This window comes from Rhipicephalus sanguineus, chromosome 10, assembly GCF_013339695.2.
Source record: "Rhipicephalus sanguineus isolate Rsan-2018 chromosome 10, BIME_Rsan_1.4, whole genome shotgun sequence".
Classification (NCBI taxonomy): Eukaryota; Metazoa; Arthropoda; class Arachnida; order Ixodida; family Ixodidae; genus Rhipicephalus; species Rhipicephalus sanguineus.
This window is the reverse complement of record NC_051185.1, coordinates 51,407,023-51,427,476: the sequence shown is the minus strand read 5'-3', so window position 1 is coordinate 51,427,476 and position 20,454 is coordinate 51,407,023. Positions and strand designations below refer to the sequence as shown.

General features: G+C 42.6%; 1 protein-coding gene across 1 annotated transcript in view; it reads right to left on the bottom strand.

Moving 5' to 3' along the window:
• The window catches only part of LOC119371857 (calcium/calmodulin-dependent protein kinase type 1-like), a 55,142-nt gene that overhangs the window by 14,463 nt on the left and 20,225 nt on the right, over positions 1–20,454 (bottom strand). Inside the window, 7 exon segments of the mRNA XM_037642322.2 lie at positions 1,127–1,214; positions 8,082–8,136; positions 8,139–8,159; positions 10,827–10,939; positions 15,588–15,663; positions 17,246–17,369; positions 19,620–19,758. Of these exon segments, the coding sequence (XP_037498250.1) occupies positions 1,127–1,214; positions 8,082–8,136; positions 8,139–8,159; positions 10,827–10,939; positions 15,588–15,663; positions 17,246–17,369; positions 19,620–19,758 (616 nt within the window).

Genomic DNA, 20,454 nt, shown 5'->3' with positions numbered 1-20,454 from the left:
TTCGGTGTGATCACGAGTGAACGTGGGGGCATGTCGCAGCATTCTATGTGCCTGCGGTAATTATGCAGCTCACTATGCTCAAATCAGCCAATGGCCGTGGACTTTGGGTTTATGGCATCATATGTCGAAAAAAGGGTGAGCACTCTCTAGCTGACTCAGAATTAACTGTAAATTCCAGGCCACGTGCTGCACTATAAATGATTGGCTCGCGTGTTCTCAGGAGCCTCGACTACCGACTGGCAGGGTTTCCTGACTATGCCAAAAAATTGCTGCAGGGCCCCTTTAAGGAAACACCACCTTAGTGTAACACAATGTGCAATGTGTTGACAGGCTATAGTTGTTTCTTGTCCAAAGTAACTTTCAGCGCAACAAAACAACATAAGAAAGCACTCTGTCGTCTATCTCGTGTTGTTTTGTTCTGCTGAAAGCTACCACTTTAGTATTTATAGTCGCGTAGCTTCATGAAGTCACTGCAATACATAGGAAATCAGCGGCCGATATGATGTATTAGGCCGACGTGAACTGGTACACGATAATTTCAGATGCTTTTTGGTCTAATCTGAGAAGTAATCGAAGCTTTTATTGTTACTGGATGTTCCTGTCAACAGTGGTCCATACTGTACATATACGTGCACAGTGGAACAAGTGCATAGTGCTTACAACAATGAAATCACTGTTGTAAGCACTATGCAATTAATTGAACACTTCAGTTGCTACAGGCATGTCCAGGCGTTCATATCCAGGCAACAATGAAATTTGGCAACGCGCTACGACAAGTCGCCTCGATAACCTCAATAAAAGATCGGATTGCCGTATCAGAAACAGCTGATCGTCGACAAGGCCACAATCTAGAGAGCATCAATTATTGGAAAACGGCGCATACAAATACGCATATGATCGGTGCACCTTCGAAGGCTGCATTTCTTTATGCTCACGGGTGCTGTTCTTGCTTCCTTTTTTTTTTCTTTTTTGCGGTCACGCATAAACACCAATGACATTTGAGAGGCAATATAAACTTCGCTTGAGAAACACGTTAACCTAGGTGCATCAACCATATGACGCCGTCCAATGTTAGAAAATTTCGTGAACTGATGGAATGCAAGCATTCTATGAAATGTCCTCTCACCCTCCATTTGGTCTTGGCGAAGTTCTTCTTCAGCTGCTCACTGACAGAGCCGTGGATGTTCTTGTCACTGGCCGTGTTGCCAGATATCCTGGACAACGTCATGTACGTGCAAATGAACAACTCGCGCTACCACCACGAACGTGAACACTACTACACGGTACATATGCACTAATCACACACAGGCCTTCACATTTCAACCAAAGTGAAATTTCGAAGAAACGGTAAAAATCCTGAACATCAACTAACGACTGTGAAGCATTCTTTCGAGACTTTGTTGTTAGTACTTATTTGGCAGAAAAGCGCTTGAACTTTGAACACAATTGCAGAAAATGAATGCAAAAGCTTCCCCCTTTTTCAATTCAGTGTAGAAATGACACTTCAAATGGACAGACTGATGGATTAGTTGGTACGGCACTATATTTACACAGTAGCACAAAAAGCGCACATACAGCAATAGGAGCAGACACGACACAGAGCTAACAACTGAGTGTTTCATTGCACATGACCAGGTAAATATATATCATCGCACAAAAGAAATATCTGATCACATGCAACAAAACTCTCGGCTGTGGCCCGTCTGGTTCTATTGCCATCTGTGTGCTTTTTACGCTACTGCGTAAACAAATGTGTTCACCGAGATCCCCAAGTACAGTAGAGCCTCGCTGATACATTTTTGTTGTATGATTTCCTGGTGCCAATCATCGCGATATCACTATCAAGCGAAACTGCACAACGCTTTAGCGAATTTGGATTTTACGTTTTCCCGAATAGTACGTGTCTTCCCCCATGTGTTCTTTTGAAAAATGCATGAATGAGGTTCTATTATATCTTTGTGTGTCTAGGTCATTTGTGGGAGAAGAAAGTTCTTCGATCATTAGATAGAGCTCATGCTGCCCAAACCCACCATGTCACGAGCGACTAGTGCTGCAATGTCAAGGTAGCTTTGGCACCGGCCTTGCACTTTTGTGGCTTTTGCAATGCATCTGTGTGTGCGGTGAAACTGATATTTTTGTGTTTCAGAAGTTCACCATGTAAAAACCTGATGTCTATCGGCAACACTCTTCACTATTCCTCTAGAGCTTCAAGCAATAAGAGTCTATTCTGCTGCTTCGTAGAATGTTCTGCAAATCAGAATAATCTGCTAAGCAGGGCTTAGTATAATAATTCTTCAGTTCATATTATATACCTGAATATAATGGTCATCAGTATTTGTCTTCTGCGTCCTTTGTGCTTGAACAGCACAAAGCAAGTTTCAAGCTGCTTGCCATTCTTCGTGTGACATTCTAATTTGTTGCTATCGCATACATTGCTTCTCCCTTGAGGCGAAACTGGCTTTTTTGTAGCTCTAAGGCCACACTGAATGCATAAACATTTTACTTGTTTTAGATGTGAAGCAGCTTTTGCTCGGGGCTGTGTCCGTCCTTCCCTCACGCATCCGCTCCCCACTGCGCATGCGCCAACTCTCCCCCCTCTCCTCGTGTGAGCGCGAGGATGTGGGGTGGAGGAGGTGGCATGAGCGCTGCCTCCGCTTCGTTTCTCCTTTCCCATTTCTCTCTCTCCGCCACAGCTGTGTGCTCGTATATAATGCGGCGCACGCTTGCTCCCGTTGCACTCTCCTTCGCAATGGCACTATGGATGCTCGCGAAACTGATCGTAAACGGCAATGCCGGCAAGCGTCGGGAGCCAACAGCCGTTTACATTCTGCCACAGCAGCCGTGAACTTCATCTTTATCCTCTAGCATTACTAGAGCGTAGCACTATTCAATCTGAATTATTTCAAAGCTCTATTTCGCAATTATTCATCTTCAATGTATAAAGGGTCAGTACAAAAAAAATTCGGCAGTTCCCACGCACTGTGGGAATCGATGTAATGTGAAGCAGCCAGCAAAGAGCTGCATACATCGCCTTGTTTGTCTTTGAGCCAAATGAAATCATTCATGCCATGGCATCTAGTCCACCATATATCGCATGTTTGCCATGCACGCATGCATGCACAATGTAGTATACACCAAGCCAATGAAACGCATATTCTGGTATACAATGCATGACCTGTCGCTTATGTTCATCACGCACTCGTGTCGTGCCATACCAGTTTTGGTATATTATCCAGTTAACAAAACGGCCGGAAGCACACCATGACAGTGGCATGTAAATCATACCGTACATGACATGCATAACATGATTCGCATGTTAAGAATGTTAAGACCTCTCATTCATGGTCGTCATACAGTCGTGTCGCGCAATACCAATTTTGGTATATATCAAGCTAGGAAAACGGCCGCGATTTTATCATGAGTGTGGCTTGCAAATCATGTCGTATATGACCTGCATGTCATGATTTTCATGTTAACACCTTTCATTTACGTTCGTCATAAAGTCGCTTCACGCAATACCAATTTTGGTGTATATCAAGCTAGCGAAACGGCCGCAAATACACCATGAGCGCAGCATGTAAATCATGACATACATGACATCATGTCACGGTTTTCATGTTACCACCTGTTATTCATGGTCGTCACACAGTCGCGCCGCGCAATACCAATTTTGGTATATATCAAGCTAGGAAAATGGCCGCGAATGTATCATGAGTGTGGCTTGCAAATCATGTCGTACATGACCTGCATGTCATGTTTCCATGTTACAGTAAAAGCTCGTTAATTCGGATTTCACGGGACCGGAAAAAATGTCCGAATTAACCGAATGCCGAATTAACGAATAAACAGGAAAAACAACATTAAAATCAAGTTGCAGAGGCATGCCTTTATTTGCTGAAGTATTTTGTAATGGTCGTCTGCGTTTTCGCGCAGATTCCGGCTGACATTACAATTTTCCTTAACTCTTCCAAACGGCCAACAGCACATTACAATTTTTCTTTACTCTTCCAAACGGCCAACAGCACGCAAACTGTTGCAAGTGCTCAGGCAAACGTCCTCTAATATCAAAAGTGCCTTCGAGACTTCCCGTGAGGTGCGACGATGAGGTCACGACATCATTAATAATTTCTTGATCGGGCAGGAGACCAGTCGTGGCGACACAATCATCAATCGCGATGTAGATTTGAAGGGTCATATTTGTGGGAAGGACAGCATCAAAGGTCGGACAGTCATCGTCGGTGGACTCGGCTGATAACTCGTCGATGCCATCGTCAGCTACTGCCGCATGCTCGGGCCTCACATGTAAACACGGTCACAACGGGGGAAAATAAGAGAACTCCGCGAGAAGAGACGGTGCCGACACAACACAAGGGAAAATGGCATCGGAGGCGCAAGAAAGAAGACGCCGACGTTCGGTGACGCTGCGATCGCCCCCACTAATTGATGACGATGGTGATGTCACTCAGGTTTCGGTTTAGCTCCAGTGGTGCCAGCGATGCTTTACCACACTTTCGTGTCGCGGCAGCCGTCAGCATTTGTCCGAATTAAGCGGTGCGGAGCCCAATTCTGACGAATTAACGAAGGTTTGGTCCCATAGATTAACATGCACTTTGGCCGGGACCAATAGAGCCGTCCGAATTATCCGAATTTCCGAATTAATGGGTGTCGAATTAACGAGCTTTTACTGAACCACCTCTCATTTACGTTCGTCATGCAGTCGCGTTGCGCAATACCAATTTTGGTGTATATCATGCAAGCAAAACGGCCACGAATGCGCCATGACCATGACATGTAAATCATGTCGTACATGTCATGCATGTCATGATTTTCATGTTACCATGTCTCATTTACGTTCGTCATACAGTCGCTGCGCGCAATACCAATTTTGGTGTACATCAAGCTAGCGAAGCGGCCGCGAATGCATCATGAGCATGGCATGTAAATCATGACATACATGACATGCATGTCATGGTTTTCATCTTACCAACTGTTATTCATGTTCTTCATACAGTCACTTCGCGCAATACCAATTTTGGTGTATATCATGCAAGCGAAAGGGCCGCAAATGCACCATGAGCGTGGCATGTAAATCATGACATACATGTCATGGATGTCATGGTTTTCATGCTACGACCTGTTATTCATGTTCTTCATACAGTCACATAGCACAATACCAATTTTGGTGTATATCAATCTAGCAAAACGACCGCGAGTGCGCCATGAGCGTGGAATGTAAATCGTGTCGTACATGTCATGCATGTCATGATTTTCATGTTACCACGTGTCAGTTATGTTCGTCACACAGAAATCTCTCGTCATACCAGTTTTCGTATATATCCCTTCATTTAAACGGCCGCGAGTGCCCAGAGACCATGTCATATAAATCATACCGCACATGACATGCGCGTCATGATTTGCATGTTAGGACCAGTCATTATGTTCGTCATGAATTCTTGTCACGCCGTACCAATTTTGGTGTATATGAAATTAACGGAACGGCCGCAAGAGCCTAAGGTTGTGGAATGTAAATCATGCTGTTCATGACATGCGTGTCATGATTTTCATGATATGACCTGTCATTTATGTTCGTAATAAGACCATGTTATGACACACCAATTTTGGTATACATCCGATTAACGAAACGGCCAGGAGAGCACAAAGTCGTAGGCGGCTAGATAGATAGATAGATAGATAGATAGATAGATAGATAGATAGATAGATAGATATAGATAGATAGATAGATAGATAGATAGATAGATAGATAGATAGATAGATAGATAGATAGATAGATAGATAGATAGATAGATAGATAGATAGATAGATAGATAGATAGATAGATAGATAGATAGATAGATAGATAGATAGATAGATAGATAGATAGATAGATAGATAGATAGATAGATAGATAGATAGATAGATAGATAGATAGATAGATAGATAGATAGATAGATAGATAGATAGATAGATAGATAGATAGATAGATAGATAGATAGATAGATAGATAGATAGATAGATAGATAGATAGATAGATAGATAGATAGATAGATAGATAGATAGATAGATAGATAGATAGATAGATAGATAGATAGATAGATAGATAGATAGATAGATAGATAGATAGATAGATAGATAGATAGATAGATAGATAGATAGATAGATAGATAGATAGATAGATAGATAGATAGATAGATAGATAGATAGATAGATAGATAGATAGATAGATAGATAGATAGATAGATAGATAGATAGATAGATAGATAGATAGATAGATAGATAGATAGATAGATAGATAGATAGATAGATAGATAGATAGATAGATAGATAGATAGATAGATAGATAGATAGATAGATAGATAGATAGATAGATAGATAGATAGATAGATAGATAGATAGATAGATAGATAGATAGATAGATAGATAGATAGATAGATAGATAGATAGATAGATAGATAGATAGATAGATAGATAGATAGATAGATAGATAGATAGATAGATAGATAGATAGATAGATAGATAGATAGATAGATAGATAGATAGATAGATAGATAGATAGATAGATAGATAGATAGATAGATAGATAGATAGATAGATAGATAGATAGATAGATAGATAGATAGATAGATAGATAGATAGATAGATAGATAGATAGATAGATAGATAGATAGATAGATAGATAGATAGATAGATAGATAGATAGATAGATAGATAGATAGATAGATAGATAGATAGATAGATAGATAGATAGATAGATAGATAGATAGATAGATAGATAGATAGATAGATAGATAGATAGATAGATAGATAGATAGATAGATAGATAGATAGATAGATAGATAGATAGATAGATAGATAGATAGATAGATAGATAGATAGATAGATAGATAGATAGATAGATAGATAGATAGATAGATAGATAGATAGATAGATAGATAGATAGATAGATAGATAGATAGATAGATAGATAGATAGATAGATAGATAGATAGATAGATAGATAGATAGATAGATAGATAGATAGATAGATAGATAGATAGATAGATAGATAGATAGATAGATAGATAGATAGATAGATAGATAGATAGATAGATAGATAGATAGATAGATAGATAGATAGATAGATAGATAGATAGATAGATAGATAGATAGATAGATAGATAGATAGATAGATAGATAGATAGATAGATAGACAGACAGACAGACAGACAGACAGACAGACAGACAGACAGACAGACAGACAGACAGACAGACAGACAGACAGACAGATACGCTCAAGGTCGCAGAAGTTCGCTAAAAAATGCTTCGCATTTAAAAGTATCGGGAACAATCTGTAAGTCGCAGTGCGCTTGCACCGCGCATGCGCTGTGGTGGAGGATGTGACCTTCAAGATGCGGCAAGCGCCAGTCATCACGAGAATTCGTGCAGGATTGATCGTGCGTGTTTTTAGTGGACCCCCGTCGAGTGACTTGGTGCAAGCGCAAAATGCAGCGAACGATTGAACAGCGGTACGACATCAAATTTTGCATTGGCCTGACGATACCCGACTAGCTGACAATAAACGACACCACGATGATTTGTCAACCCCCTTACAGCCTCGACATGGCACCAGCAGACGATTTCCTATTCCCAAAACTGACATACTCCATCAAGGGTCACCTCTATAGTAACCTAAATGCTGTCAAAGAAGCTTGCGCGTGTGCCTTTAAGGACCACCCGAAATCTGCCTACTGAGAAGCCTTCAAGTCATGGAAAAGCCATTGGCAAAATCGTGTCGGCACCCAAGGGACCTGCTTTGACGTCTTTTGAGACACTGAAGCAAAATCTTTATTAAAACTGTTTTTCCTAAACATTTCCCGATACTTTTTATACAAGCCCTGTATGCCTACTTGAATGCCCCTCACGTGCAACTACCCAAATAATTATTTCTGTCCTCGAGTCCAATGTTGGTGATAGGTTTAGAATCTGTATCTCATGCAAACTTCCATTAATCATTCATACTTCCTACACCTTTTTGTTTTCTTCCTTTCCCCGTGACAGTGCTCAAATTCTCTCCTTAACCCATACACTTTAAAGACAGTGACTCACCAAGGGTGCGCAAGTGCCTGTCTGCAGGTGTATCTCCGCTCCACATCCACGCAATTAGATGCCTGATGAAGTCCTTCGCTGCAGAACAGACAACAGTAACATATCCATTACAACATTCATGGACACACTGAAATTTGCACAGGCTGTCAACTCCATCATTTCTTTTTTTGTCTTTGTTGCACATGACAACTTCAGCACGCACTGGGCTGCAGAGTCAGGGGCGTAGCCAGAAATTTTTTTCGGGGGCGTTCAACCATACTTTATGTATGTTCGTGCGTGTGTATGTATGTGTGCGTGCCTATATACGCAAGCAAAATTGAAAAATTTCGGGGGGGGGGGGGGGTTTGAACCCCCCCAACCCCCCCCCCTTGGCTACGCCCCTGTGCAGAGTCATCGGTCATTTTGGTACAAAATCTCATGACGACCACACATACTCGTCAATGGGAGGGAAAGGGTTAAAGAACACCAGATGGTTGAAATTCGCAGAGCCCTCCACTACGGCACGCCTCATTATTGTATCGCAGTTTTGGCAGGTAAAACCCAGATATGTATTATTATAATTTATGAGCTGTACATTTGCTTTGCGACACTGTAATTACATGTGTGAAAAGCTTAGTATCTTATTTATGATAGTGATAGGAGACTTAAGTGCTGCCATGTGAGGGCGTTCAAGCACATTCAAGCTGCGTGTCCAGATTTCGCCTGGAGGACCCCCCAACAAATGTGTTGGAAAACAAATACACTCTGATTTTGATCTACTTCATCGTTTTGCCAAAAGCTGTTGTGCACAAGTCAAAGTGCAATCATCAACTAACCCTGCAATACAATCCATTAAGAAATTACTGTGCATGATATTCAAAGCGTTGTCATTTATCAGCACGCATGAATGATGAGTTTGACCGGAGCGGTCAGGAGAAAACAACATGGCGGATATGATGCATTTCTGGCACCCACGATTACTTTCGGCTTTCTGCTTTCCTTTCTAAACAGAAGTGGTGGCACCCCCACAAGCATGCTGTGACGATATTTTATACAGTGTGCACAGTGAATACAAATGATCACTATTTAGTAGAGCTGTGCGAATAGCAAAATTTTGGGTGCGAAGCGAATTCGAATAATAAAGGTTGAGTGCGAATCGAATCGAATAATTTCGAATAATTTTCGAATATTTCTCAAACATTTTTCGAATAATTCGAAGTGAAATTACAGAAAAAGTTGCAGAGAATACCCTAAGTATGTTCTTGTGAGATAGCAACATGAAAGTGTTTCTTTTCGCTAGGTTGATGAAGCGCTGGTGGGGTCATATTTCATAGTTGTCTTTCTTATCAAGAATGAGGCAATGTAGAGGCCGAATTGTATTTATGTACATGATTTGGTGCAACCAAAGCGTTGCTGACAACACTTTACACGTGATAGGCAGAGATGCCATTTCCTCGGCCTCTCCTCCTCTTTCAACTTCTGTGGAAGCCCAACTGATGTGGCGGACAAGGGTGTGCTACCTTCAAGTCCGGAGTTCCAAATCTGCCTCATAGACGTCGATATATAAGAACATCTGAAATTTTGGATGCTAAAAAGCTTCGGCGTCCGATTTTTCGGACTTCCTGCCCAAATTTCAGGTCCAAAAGAGCATTAATTGAGCCCCCAACTCTGCCACATCTTTCATCTCCATATTGGAACCAGCGTTTTCTTGAGTTAATACATTTGCGACCATAGCGGAGCTTGAAAGGCAGCTTTGCCGCAATACGAGGGTGTGATGAGGAGAAGCATATTGAAAATCTAGGGACCACTTCCAAACGGACGTTGACTGTCTCTTGGCTAAGTTCGACCGTAACGGACCTTGAAAGGCAGCTTTGCCGCAATACGGGGGTGTGAGGAGGTGAAGCATATTGAAAATCTAGGGACCACTTCCAATCAGACGTTGACTGTCTCTTGCCTAAGTTCGACCGTAACGGAGCTTGAAAGGCAGCTTTGCCGCAATACGGGGGTGTGATGAGGTGAAGCATGTTGAAAATCTAGGGACCACTTCCAACCGGACTTTGTCTCTTGGCCAAGTTCGACCGTAACGAAGCCTGAAAGGCAGCTTTGCCGCAATACGAGAGTGTAATGAGGTGAAGCATATTGAAAATCTGAAGGGGTCACTTTCAATCGGACGTTGACTGCATTTGTCTTTGGGAAGTTTCGAATAGTTCGAATAGTGAAATTTCAGTGCGAATCGAATCGAATAGGAAACACTATTCGAAAAATATTCGAAATTTCGAATATTCGCACACCCCTACTATTTAGGCTTTTAGCTGTACATAGGTAGATAACATGCAACTAATATTCCGTCCGCTACGTATGAAATTTGTCGTCTGGCAATGTTTCATTGTCAGTGGATGCGAGAGGCCCTGAATGTTGTCAACATTCACCAGGGATACGATAATATTTCGTTGGGAGCGAGAATTTTATTCTCTTTGGCTTTCGTTACAGTGGAGAGTCTATGTCAATACATAGAAAGTGGAGGCAATATAAAAGCGAAGCCTCAATGTTTTCTTTCCAGCTTGTGTTGGCTCCGTTTGTATTTATTGCGACTACACAACAAGCTCCTTCAGCCACTAGCCACCAAATCTGTCTGCATTAACCACGCTGATATTCTTGTTAGCATTTGCGTCAAACAGACCGTGTTCAACGTGCACTCTGCTCTCTTTTAACTCACAGCTTTCGTTCGTTATGCAAGCCCTCTTAATTATGAAAGTAGCTGCTTACCTGAGTCCGAGATTTCATCCCAGTAAGGTGAATCAAACTCAAACTCTCCTTTCAATATCTGAGCAAACAAGTTGGCGTCACTTTCGTCATAGAACGGCGGGTAGCCACAAAGCCTGCAGTGCAAAGAAACAGGAAATTGGAAAGAAAGAACTGGGAGGATGCTTCAGCTTCGCCTTCAAGAGTAGAACGCGATAGCGTAATCGGGGCATTGCCTTCTCAATAGCTAGCCTGGCTCCGGTTCTCGGTGCATGCCTCAACCGTGCCGTAAGGAAACGAATGACTGTGCATGTGACATTGGTCGTTTCAAACTATACTAGAATGCCTACTGCAAGTACAGTTGTTAAGTGCCCACTACGCCATAATTCTTTCTTTTGCGAATCTGCGAAGGGCCCACTACGCGTCCGTAAGGCAACACATGAACCTACGCACCTGCTTACTTGATTGATGCTTTTGCAGCTGATGATTACATATGTCTGAGCGCTTTGTAATGGACGGGCCTATAAAACACCCACTTGTTGCGCAATTCACATGTTTTGACGCCTGGCGCGATTCTATGCTTCTGCCACGCAATATTACATGTGTTAAGGCGCCTCCTTTCACTACATGACATTCATATAGTGTTTATTTTCGAAGCAGTTTCAAGCAATGGTGTGGCCCTGTGGTAGAACACCTGCTTGCCACGCAGACGGCCTGGGTTCAATCCTCAGTCGAACCAAAGTTTTCTATTATTTATTTTATTTGCATCTTTCTCGATTTTTCCCTCACAACCAACGACACCAACATCGAACAGACACTGACGCCAATGGCGACACCAGAATTTCCGTGTAACAAGCTCTTTAACGCTATCGTGTTAAAATAAAAACGGATAACAAGCACTCTCATTGCAACTGTTTCTCATTGGGAGGGTGCACAGCATAAGAAAATATAGGTTAAAAAGGGGCAAGCATACAGGGTGAGTGAGTTTCCTGTCTATTCATCAAGGCCTTATATGCCTCATATGTCTCGTGAGCCAAAAAACACAGCATTGTTCGCGTCAACATGAATGTGTCTGAAGAGCCACAAAAAGCTAAATGGCACGTGACATCATCTATGATGTCATGTTGTGAAGTCATTGTGGTGTCGCAAATCGCTGAAATTTGTGCCATCATCACGACACCATCAATGACGTCATGTAGTGGCATCACCTAACGACGTCATCATGACATCATGGCCTGGCCAAAGGTGGGCAGATTCTGGAGGTAGTGCAATGCCATTGGAGGTCCAGAAAGCTTCACAGGAGAGGGGGGCATAATGCAATCAACTGAGGATGTCACAGTAATTTAATGAGCCTCTCTCGAGAGCATACACTATTGCCTGTGCTTTCCTTAGTGTTGCCTAAAGAGACTGCGAGTTTTTCCTTTATGGTTTCTCATGCTGCCCTCCCAAACTCAAAAGAATGAACCAACCAGCCCAAACTTACGCTTTATCGTAATTTATTCTTGTTTGCTGTTTATTGATTGAAGATAAAAGATTGTGTACATCATGGACTGTCACATTTGCACAAACACCTGAAGTGTTCCAGAGTCAGAGAAGGGAAGAGATGGAAGGTTTAGAGACATCTTCACGATAAACGGCTGTGCACACCGGGTTAAAACACATACACGAAACACGAAAAAGGACGACACTAGCGCTGAACTTCAACTGATCTTTACTGACGACCACATTTGCTTAAATAGCATCTTTTTGGGCAAGTTGGTAATTCATAACTTCAGAAAGACTGTGCGACAAAAAAACACGGACGTCAAAGAAGGTGTGTCTTCTTTGTCGTCCGTGTTTTTTTCGTTGCGCAGTCGTTCTGAAGAAAAGAGATGAGAGGTGCTGAAAGGACACTGTCTCATAGGGCTCCCTCTCAACTTAAGTATGCAGCTAAAACAAAGCACAGCCTCAACGCTAATGTGCTGCATACAAGCCGGTGATAAGAAAACATTTCTAATCTGTCCCTATCCCAACGTGTACATGAAATTACAGTTTTCAATGAGCTTTCAGTATCTTTATCTTAAAAACATTGCGTTTGAATGTCATCAAAGCCTGGAAAAGCCTACCAGAACCTATGATCCTTGAGCGTGATGCCAAGAAATTTTGTGATCTGCTAACTGTACACTAGTGTAGATAGACAATTTTATTTTGTGTAATTTTCTTTCTGCTAATTTGTGTATTATTCTTATGCTACTGTTCGTTCGACTACTCTCGTAATGCTGCCACATAGGAACTGACTGCTTAGCTTACGAGGGACATTTCTAATCTTAATTATTTTCGTACGAAAAGAAACGTTGGCTACTGTATTTTCACACGGCTCCCCCTTTAAAGGGGCCCTGCAACACCTTTCTGAGTTATATTGGAATAGTCTCATTATTGACGTATGACTCTTCACGAGTCATATGCCGCAAAAATTTTTCAAATCCATCAAGTCTAAGTGGTGTTACCAAATTATAGAAATCACGTTCCGCAGCTTTCTCCCTCTGCTCAACGCCGCGAGCGCACGGAAAGCTGCGCGGGGCGTGGAGGGAAGGAGAGTGGAGGTGCGAGGAGGTGCCCAAGAGTTACGTCAGCGCCGGCGGAATTTTTTTTCTTCATTTTTTACTCTCTGGCGTCTGGACGCAACCACGTGGTCTGTGGCGCCACTTCCGGTCGGCTCGTGTGGTCCTCGTCGAGCGGAGCTCATCGCGCCGTGTATCGCGCTTGCTTGAAAACTGCGGGTCGGTTTGGTAATGTTGGGTGTGCACCTCGAAATGCCGTGGTGCTTTCATCGCTCTGTCAACCATGGACGCAAACCTGCGTGCGCGTTTGGAACGAATGACAGCTGAGATGGGTTTGGACCCACACTCCGATACGCCGCCTCGTCGCACTGCTCGCGCTTGAATCATATTCAACACGGCAAAGCTGCATGCACCCTTCTCCCTGTGGCAGTACTGGATTGACAGCATTTAAGCCGGTGGGTGGGCACTTCGATGCCGTTTGCTCTTCGAATGCGGGCGCACAGCGAGTGCGGGCTGACAACAAAGAACTAAAGACTAGACGAAAGGATCGTGCGGCATCGGGCTGGCGCGGACCCATCCCCCGGCTGTCTGCAGCTACCTTGAAAATGCGAGTCTGCTTGGTTGCTGTGTCGCGGTTTCTCGGGAACGTGAGACTACGGGGAGGATACGCCGAGGTACGGCTCGATGACATACTGAACAGACAGCGAACGGGACTCTCGCCATACAGCGAACACAGGTATCCTAAACTAGCCGGCGCTAGCATTGTTATCGGAGAAATGCTGCACCCCTGCCTCGGTCGGTCGTGAGAACGTGCCGACGATGCAGTTTCCAGCTGACGAGGCAACACTCGAACGGCTGCCACTCTCAACGGCAACCGGCGATGGTCAAAAGCACAGAAATATTCACGATTTCGGCACTGCACATGGTGAAGAAAATGCAACCACGCAACTATGAGCAGACGAGCTGTCGGTGAGACCGGAGGTGCTAATATTAATGTTTGTTTGGTGTTTTAACGGCATAACAAAATATAAACATACATATTATCTACTTATTGAACCCAAAATTAACAACGAAGGTAATAATGAGGGTGTTATCGTGATTATAACATCAGCCAATGGTGGAACTGCCGACAATCGCGTCATATATTGCGGACTAATACATCATTTGTCGAGAGAAGAGGGAGCGATTTTCAGCTGACTTTGAGAATTTATTGTGAATTCCAGGCCGCTCGCTTCGCTATAATATTTGGCTCGCGTGTTCTCGGGAGCCTCGACTACCGATAGGCAGCGCTTTTTGACCCTGCTGAAAAAGTGTTGCAGGGCCCCTTTAAGTAATGCCTTTACTAGCACCCTTTACTGGTGAAATAAGTGATCATGATTGGTTTATTAAATTTTCATGTAGCAGAGTGCCCTATTACCGTTTCGCTGTCTAGACATAAAGTTGTACTATAACAAGGATGTTGAATTTCACAATATTGATGCCATGACGAAGCATACGAGGGTTTGCTGGCCTGCTCTTGGCCTCCTCATGTGAAACATATGATGTACGGCATGAAAATGTGGACTTATGTTTCCCAGGCAATGGCACAGATCTGAACTTAAAGGCCATAGGTTCAATCCCACAAGCTTTAATAATTCGACTGTAATGGCTACACTTCGATGACAGCAAAATGCAAATACACCTGCACACTTAGATCTAGGTCTGCGTTAAAGTACAGGGGATTAAAATTAAACTGCCCCTTACAACAAGCCTTGCAATAAGATAATGGTCCTGGCATGTAAAACCCCAGAGTTTGTTTTTTTAATGAAATGACGAGCATGTTCACTCTAACAGTGCATCCTTGGATGGTATTAAAAGTTCTGTATTACATGCTGCCACAACTTGGTACTAAGGTAAGAAGTTAAGGAGGCAAAGTGTGAAGTCAACGGTGCGAGAAAGCGCAAATATATTTACACAGCCTCTTCTGTTTGTGCACATCACAAAATGACCATCTAAAGAATGCAGGAAAAACGAAGGAAATTTAAGATTTTTCAGATATTTTCAATAATTTTTGCTCCCTAATATAAAGTAAAAGATATTATTTCTAGAGTAATCAAACTGTTGCACTGGTTCTGAATGCCAAAAGTCTACTACAAACACGTGGTGGTTTGAGCGGCTTTTCATTTCACACCAACTTCAATCAGTAGCTTGACCTTACTGTATGAAAGGTGCGTATCAAGCACATATCTTGGTATTGTTTACTCACAAAATATAGGCGATCACTCCTATAGACCAGACATCGACAGCTTTTCCGTAAGGTTTCTGAGCTAGAACCTCTGGAGCTGTAAGGAACAAAAAGTGATGCAGACAATTAATCACACAAAACGAAGATTATCTAAAATGTATCAGTGTGCCAGGTCATCAAACTGCTATAAGAGAAGACACACAAGTTGAGTAATTTGCAGTCACTGCAAGATAACTTTTCCTCGACAATGTGCAATGTTACATGGAAGAAGGAGAGAAAAAAGAAGTTAGAACGACAGTAAGAAACGAGAAAGGATGAGGACACAGAAAAGCACAGTCATAGACTTCTTCAAGCTGTTTCCATGGTTCCTGCTACCATGAATTACCCAGACCCGCATTATGAATCACAAAAAAAAAAAAAAAAAAAACCGCGGCGGCTGCATTTTCGATGGAGGCGAAAATGTCTGAGGCCCGTGTGCTTAGCTTTAGGTGCACGCTAAAGAACCCCAGGTGGTCGAAATTTCCGGAGCCCTCCACTACGGCGTCTCTCATAATCATGTCTTGGTTTTGGGACGTTAAACCCCAGATATTATTATTAAAAAAAAAAGAGATGGAAGATGTAAAAGAGGTTTGTAGCATTTATAGAGAAACTATGCAGCCATAGTTGATGAAAATTGCGCAATAAATGTGTATGCCACGTCCCATACTTCGTGGCAATGTTTGCTGCAGCATGAATTTTCTTGAGTTCATAATTCTACGTCTTCCATCGTGTGTTGTGATGCTCAGCGAGAACTTTGGAACTATACGAAAGCATACACACCATTAAGACCTGTAAACATAAGCAATTGGGGGGGACCACGCCCCTCCCTCTTCCAATGAGAAGGTGAGGGGGCGGGGGAGCACAAATTCAGTCTTGTACTTTTTATCATTTTGCGAGCAGCACACGAAAGCTCATATATCCAAATTGAAGTGACAACGAAAAAGCCTCAAAACGTTCCAAATAAAATGCACAAGCACAAAATGCACCAGGAAGAAACATACAGCACCGTAGGAAATCACTTGGATGAAGTTCTTGTGTATAGCATAGAAACTGCAGTAATAATAATAATATAAGTTGAAATCCAAGTTTCACAGGAAACAAATCCCAGACTTCGTACAAGTGAGCTGTTTTTTTCTGTGGCAGGCACAAAAGGCGAAAGTGGGCGACGGATGTACTGCAATTTCCAGAGCATATTTTACAACATCGGCGCTATTCTGTCCGATTTCAATGTTGCCGATGTGTGTATGTGCATAAAAGGGCATTATCAAGTTGAAAACATAATATACCGGCCCCAACTGCATTCCTACATTAGCTCCGTGATCACTGTTGACAAATCTACTAATTGCAAGCTTATATACACTTCATAAAGTCTGCTTCAATGAGAGGAAGTGCACAGGAAGGCATCTTGGCACAATCCACTCTTAGTGCAAATGTTTAAGATTAAATTATGTTTATTTTCCGAGCACTGAAGTTGATTATTTTTCTAGGGTTTTCCCGATAAACTGCCCTGTTGAACAACATAAGACATCCATTACCGAAAGACCTGTTTGTGATCTGAATTATGGCTGCCAGCAATAAACGGACAGCAAGCAAATAAGTGAGCGAAAAAAAAAAAAGAAACAGTAAGAGAGGTGGCGCACCGACGTATCCGGGGGTGCCGCATGCCGTCGCCATGATTCCAGAGTCTTCCATCTTGGAAAGCCCGAAATCGCTGATCATTATCTTGGACTCTTCATCCGGACTATAGTACAGCAGGTTTTCGGGCTGCACAAAACCAAAGGTAGTGCATGTCAGCACTGTTACCCAGAGCAACACAAATATTCACATGCCCAACGGTAGTGTTTAAAAAAAGTAAGGACACTCTCACCGTTCATTGAGCTATTCCGTGACAAAAAATTTGATGAGATGAGTGTAGGTATACCTTCTGTTACACTTTCACTAAAGGAAGCGACTCTACTCTATATGCTTTAATGCTCATTTTGCATGTATTTGCTGGTACTTTGTTCATTTTGCACCGGGGTTTATGAAGCAGTTATGCATGCACATGCTTGTGTGTGTGAGAACAAAGGCCGGTCAATAGTTCGCACATGTTGTGCCACTATCCTTCATTCCTTTCAGTGTACTTTCACGTTTCATAGCACAATGCTGGCCTCTATCATGTGAACAAGCTACTGAGTACTAAAGCAATAGCATAGCTGATTAAAACAGGCTAAAACTGCTACATCAATTTGCATTAAAAAAGCATCATTTCGACTAGGACACTCATTCATAAACATGTTCCGGCATTCTTACTGCAATTGCAAGACCTTTCACAGAGGAGCCACCAAACTTGAATGCACAAACGCGAAATGTCTAAAAGGCATGTTGTCACCGCACATAACTTGTTGACTGTGCAAATCAAGTTAACCTCGAAGGTTATGATGTGGTGTCTCAAACTTGGAAGCCACAGTACTAAGCAATAAAGAAAGGCAGTTCTAATTTAAGGGCGAAGTATTAAAAGTAATTGTCAGGTTCAGAGTCGTGCTGAAGCACCCCTGCTTTTGGACAAAACATGAGGGCATCATTGCACAATACCACATCTAAAACAATTGCTGCAGACCACAAGAACGGGTTATACGGACCTGCTGAAGCTTGGCATTCCTCTTGCCCCACAGTACAGTGGAGACAGTACAGAATTAATCCATCCAACTATATGCGCACTGATCCATATGGCACCAATACCATGTTACATGCAGCCGGACTTTCATAGTGCGCAATGACAAGCTCGTGCACGAAAGCTTCACAACCATGGCCCTGATCACGACATGTACTATACGGATGCCTGCTCCTTCGGCACCAATCTAAGTGGGTTCCGCGCACACACGGCAGTGTCAAGTAATAAGGGACAACTGGTGGCAGCAGCAACGATATGTGCATTTTTCGCGCCAACAGCGAACAGTAGAATTGAAGGAAGCACAGAGGAAGGGAAAGACACACAGGGACTGCCCCAGTCACGAGAAACACCGTAATGGTATTCTGCAGCTCATTGCAGCTGATGTTTAACAGGAACTTCAGAAAAGTACTGCTTTGTTTATAGACATCATTATTAGATGTCATATAACACACATTACCCTCGTCAACTAGAAGAAATGTTGTTATAACACCTCGAATAGATGTTAAGTACTTCCTAAGTGCAGTCGACCTTGCGCAATACAGTACAGTAGACTCCCCCTCAGATGAACCCAAAGGGACTGCGAAAACTTGTTAGTCTTATAAAAAGTACCCCTAATAAAGAAGCGACAACATGCCAAGTGTGCCAACACGTTACTGAAAAACAGTGAATGAAGCAGGTTTCCAATGGGAAGGTAGTTACAAAAAGAGCATTTACTCAGTCCCGCATGACTGAGAATAGGTAATAGCTTCAGGCACTCCTGCTCGGTTTCTCCCAATCTATGATGGCTGTTAAGCACTACTGTGCAAGTCGGTGTGCTATCGCATATGAAGACATTTTCATTTGCGACGCAAGGAAACTTTTGGTCCCTGATTTCTCTGAAATTGATCATGGTCCCGAAACATGTGCAAGTGAACTTGTTTCCCATCATAAGCACTAGCTGGCCATGGTCTGACGGCCAACTAGCTGCGAGAACTCCAAAACGGGAAAAGGCCCAGTGCTAGAAGTCACTACGAAGGTTTATCTGAACCATAAAGTAGTTCACAATATGAAGCGATTCAATATGAAGCAGATTTCTGTACTTTGAATCTGTGTAAACAAACATTCCAACTGCCATTTTCACCGTTCGGTATAGGTGAGAATTTGGCATAACGGAGTTTTCATCTTAAGGGTAGTTTAATGTGCATTTTTAAAGAGAACGCCCAGTACAGTCTTAAGTCATAGACTGCAGCTGAGATATCACATTAAGGCGCTTCCAGACACACTCATGTGCAGACGCCTGTTCTGCACTTCACACAACAAAAGACGCAAGTTTACTTACCACATACGTACACATAGTCAAACTAAGCACTATAGGAAAGTACCTTCAGGTCTCTATGGACAACCCCTTGTGAATGCATGTAGTCTACAGCTTCCAGAATCTGCCGTATCAAGTCACTGGCGTCCTTCTCTGTGTAGCTCCCCTTCTCCACAATGCGGTCAAAAAGCTCGCCCCCTGTAACACTGCAAGGAGATTCACGAAGTTAGCACTGCTTTTTTAAACATGCCACAGAGCAGTTCTAATACAAGCTCTGAAGTTGAAATGGTGCAGTAAGAGCAATGTGAGCGAGGAAGATACAAAGGTCTATATTTTCAGATTCACAAATTAATAAAAGCCCGTAAAGTGAATGCCATTTCTTAAGACTAGTAGCCTGCATTGTTGCCATAACGTTGAAGCAACGTCTGCAATGCTAACGTAACACTAACAACATTGTGGCATCGTTGCGCCAACAACTGGTGTGGCTAGGGTAGCGTACATAAGGACCTCCCAAATACACTTCAACAAATGTTGAAGTGTTGAACAAATGTTGAAGCAAACACTTTCAAAAAGTATACACTGCATAAGAGGATCTAGATAAAGACAAGACATGGCACTACACCTGAGGTAGTTATTTACCATAAGCAGTGCAATAAAGTTATTGACAACAACAGTGCAGGATTGTACTAGAAACTGCAAAATCCCATTATTAGCTATGATAAGTGCAATCACAGAATCTCGATAAAGATGACAGACACAGCACTGTTCCTGGCGTTTTTACCTACATCCCACTGTCATGCTATTGAACTGTTCTCCTTTGTAGGCCACCAACCAGCCCAGTTCTGTACCCTCTCACAGAAAAACACATCGCACTGCATGAAATAAGACATACAATTCAAACA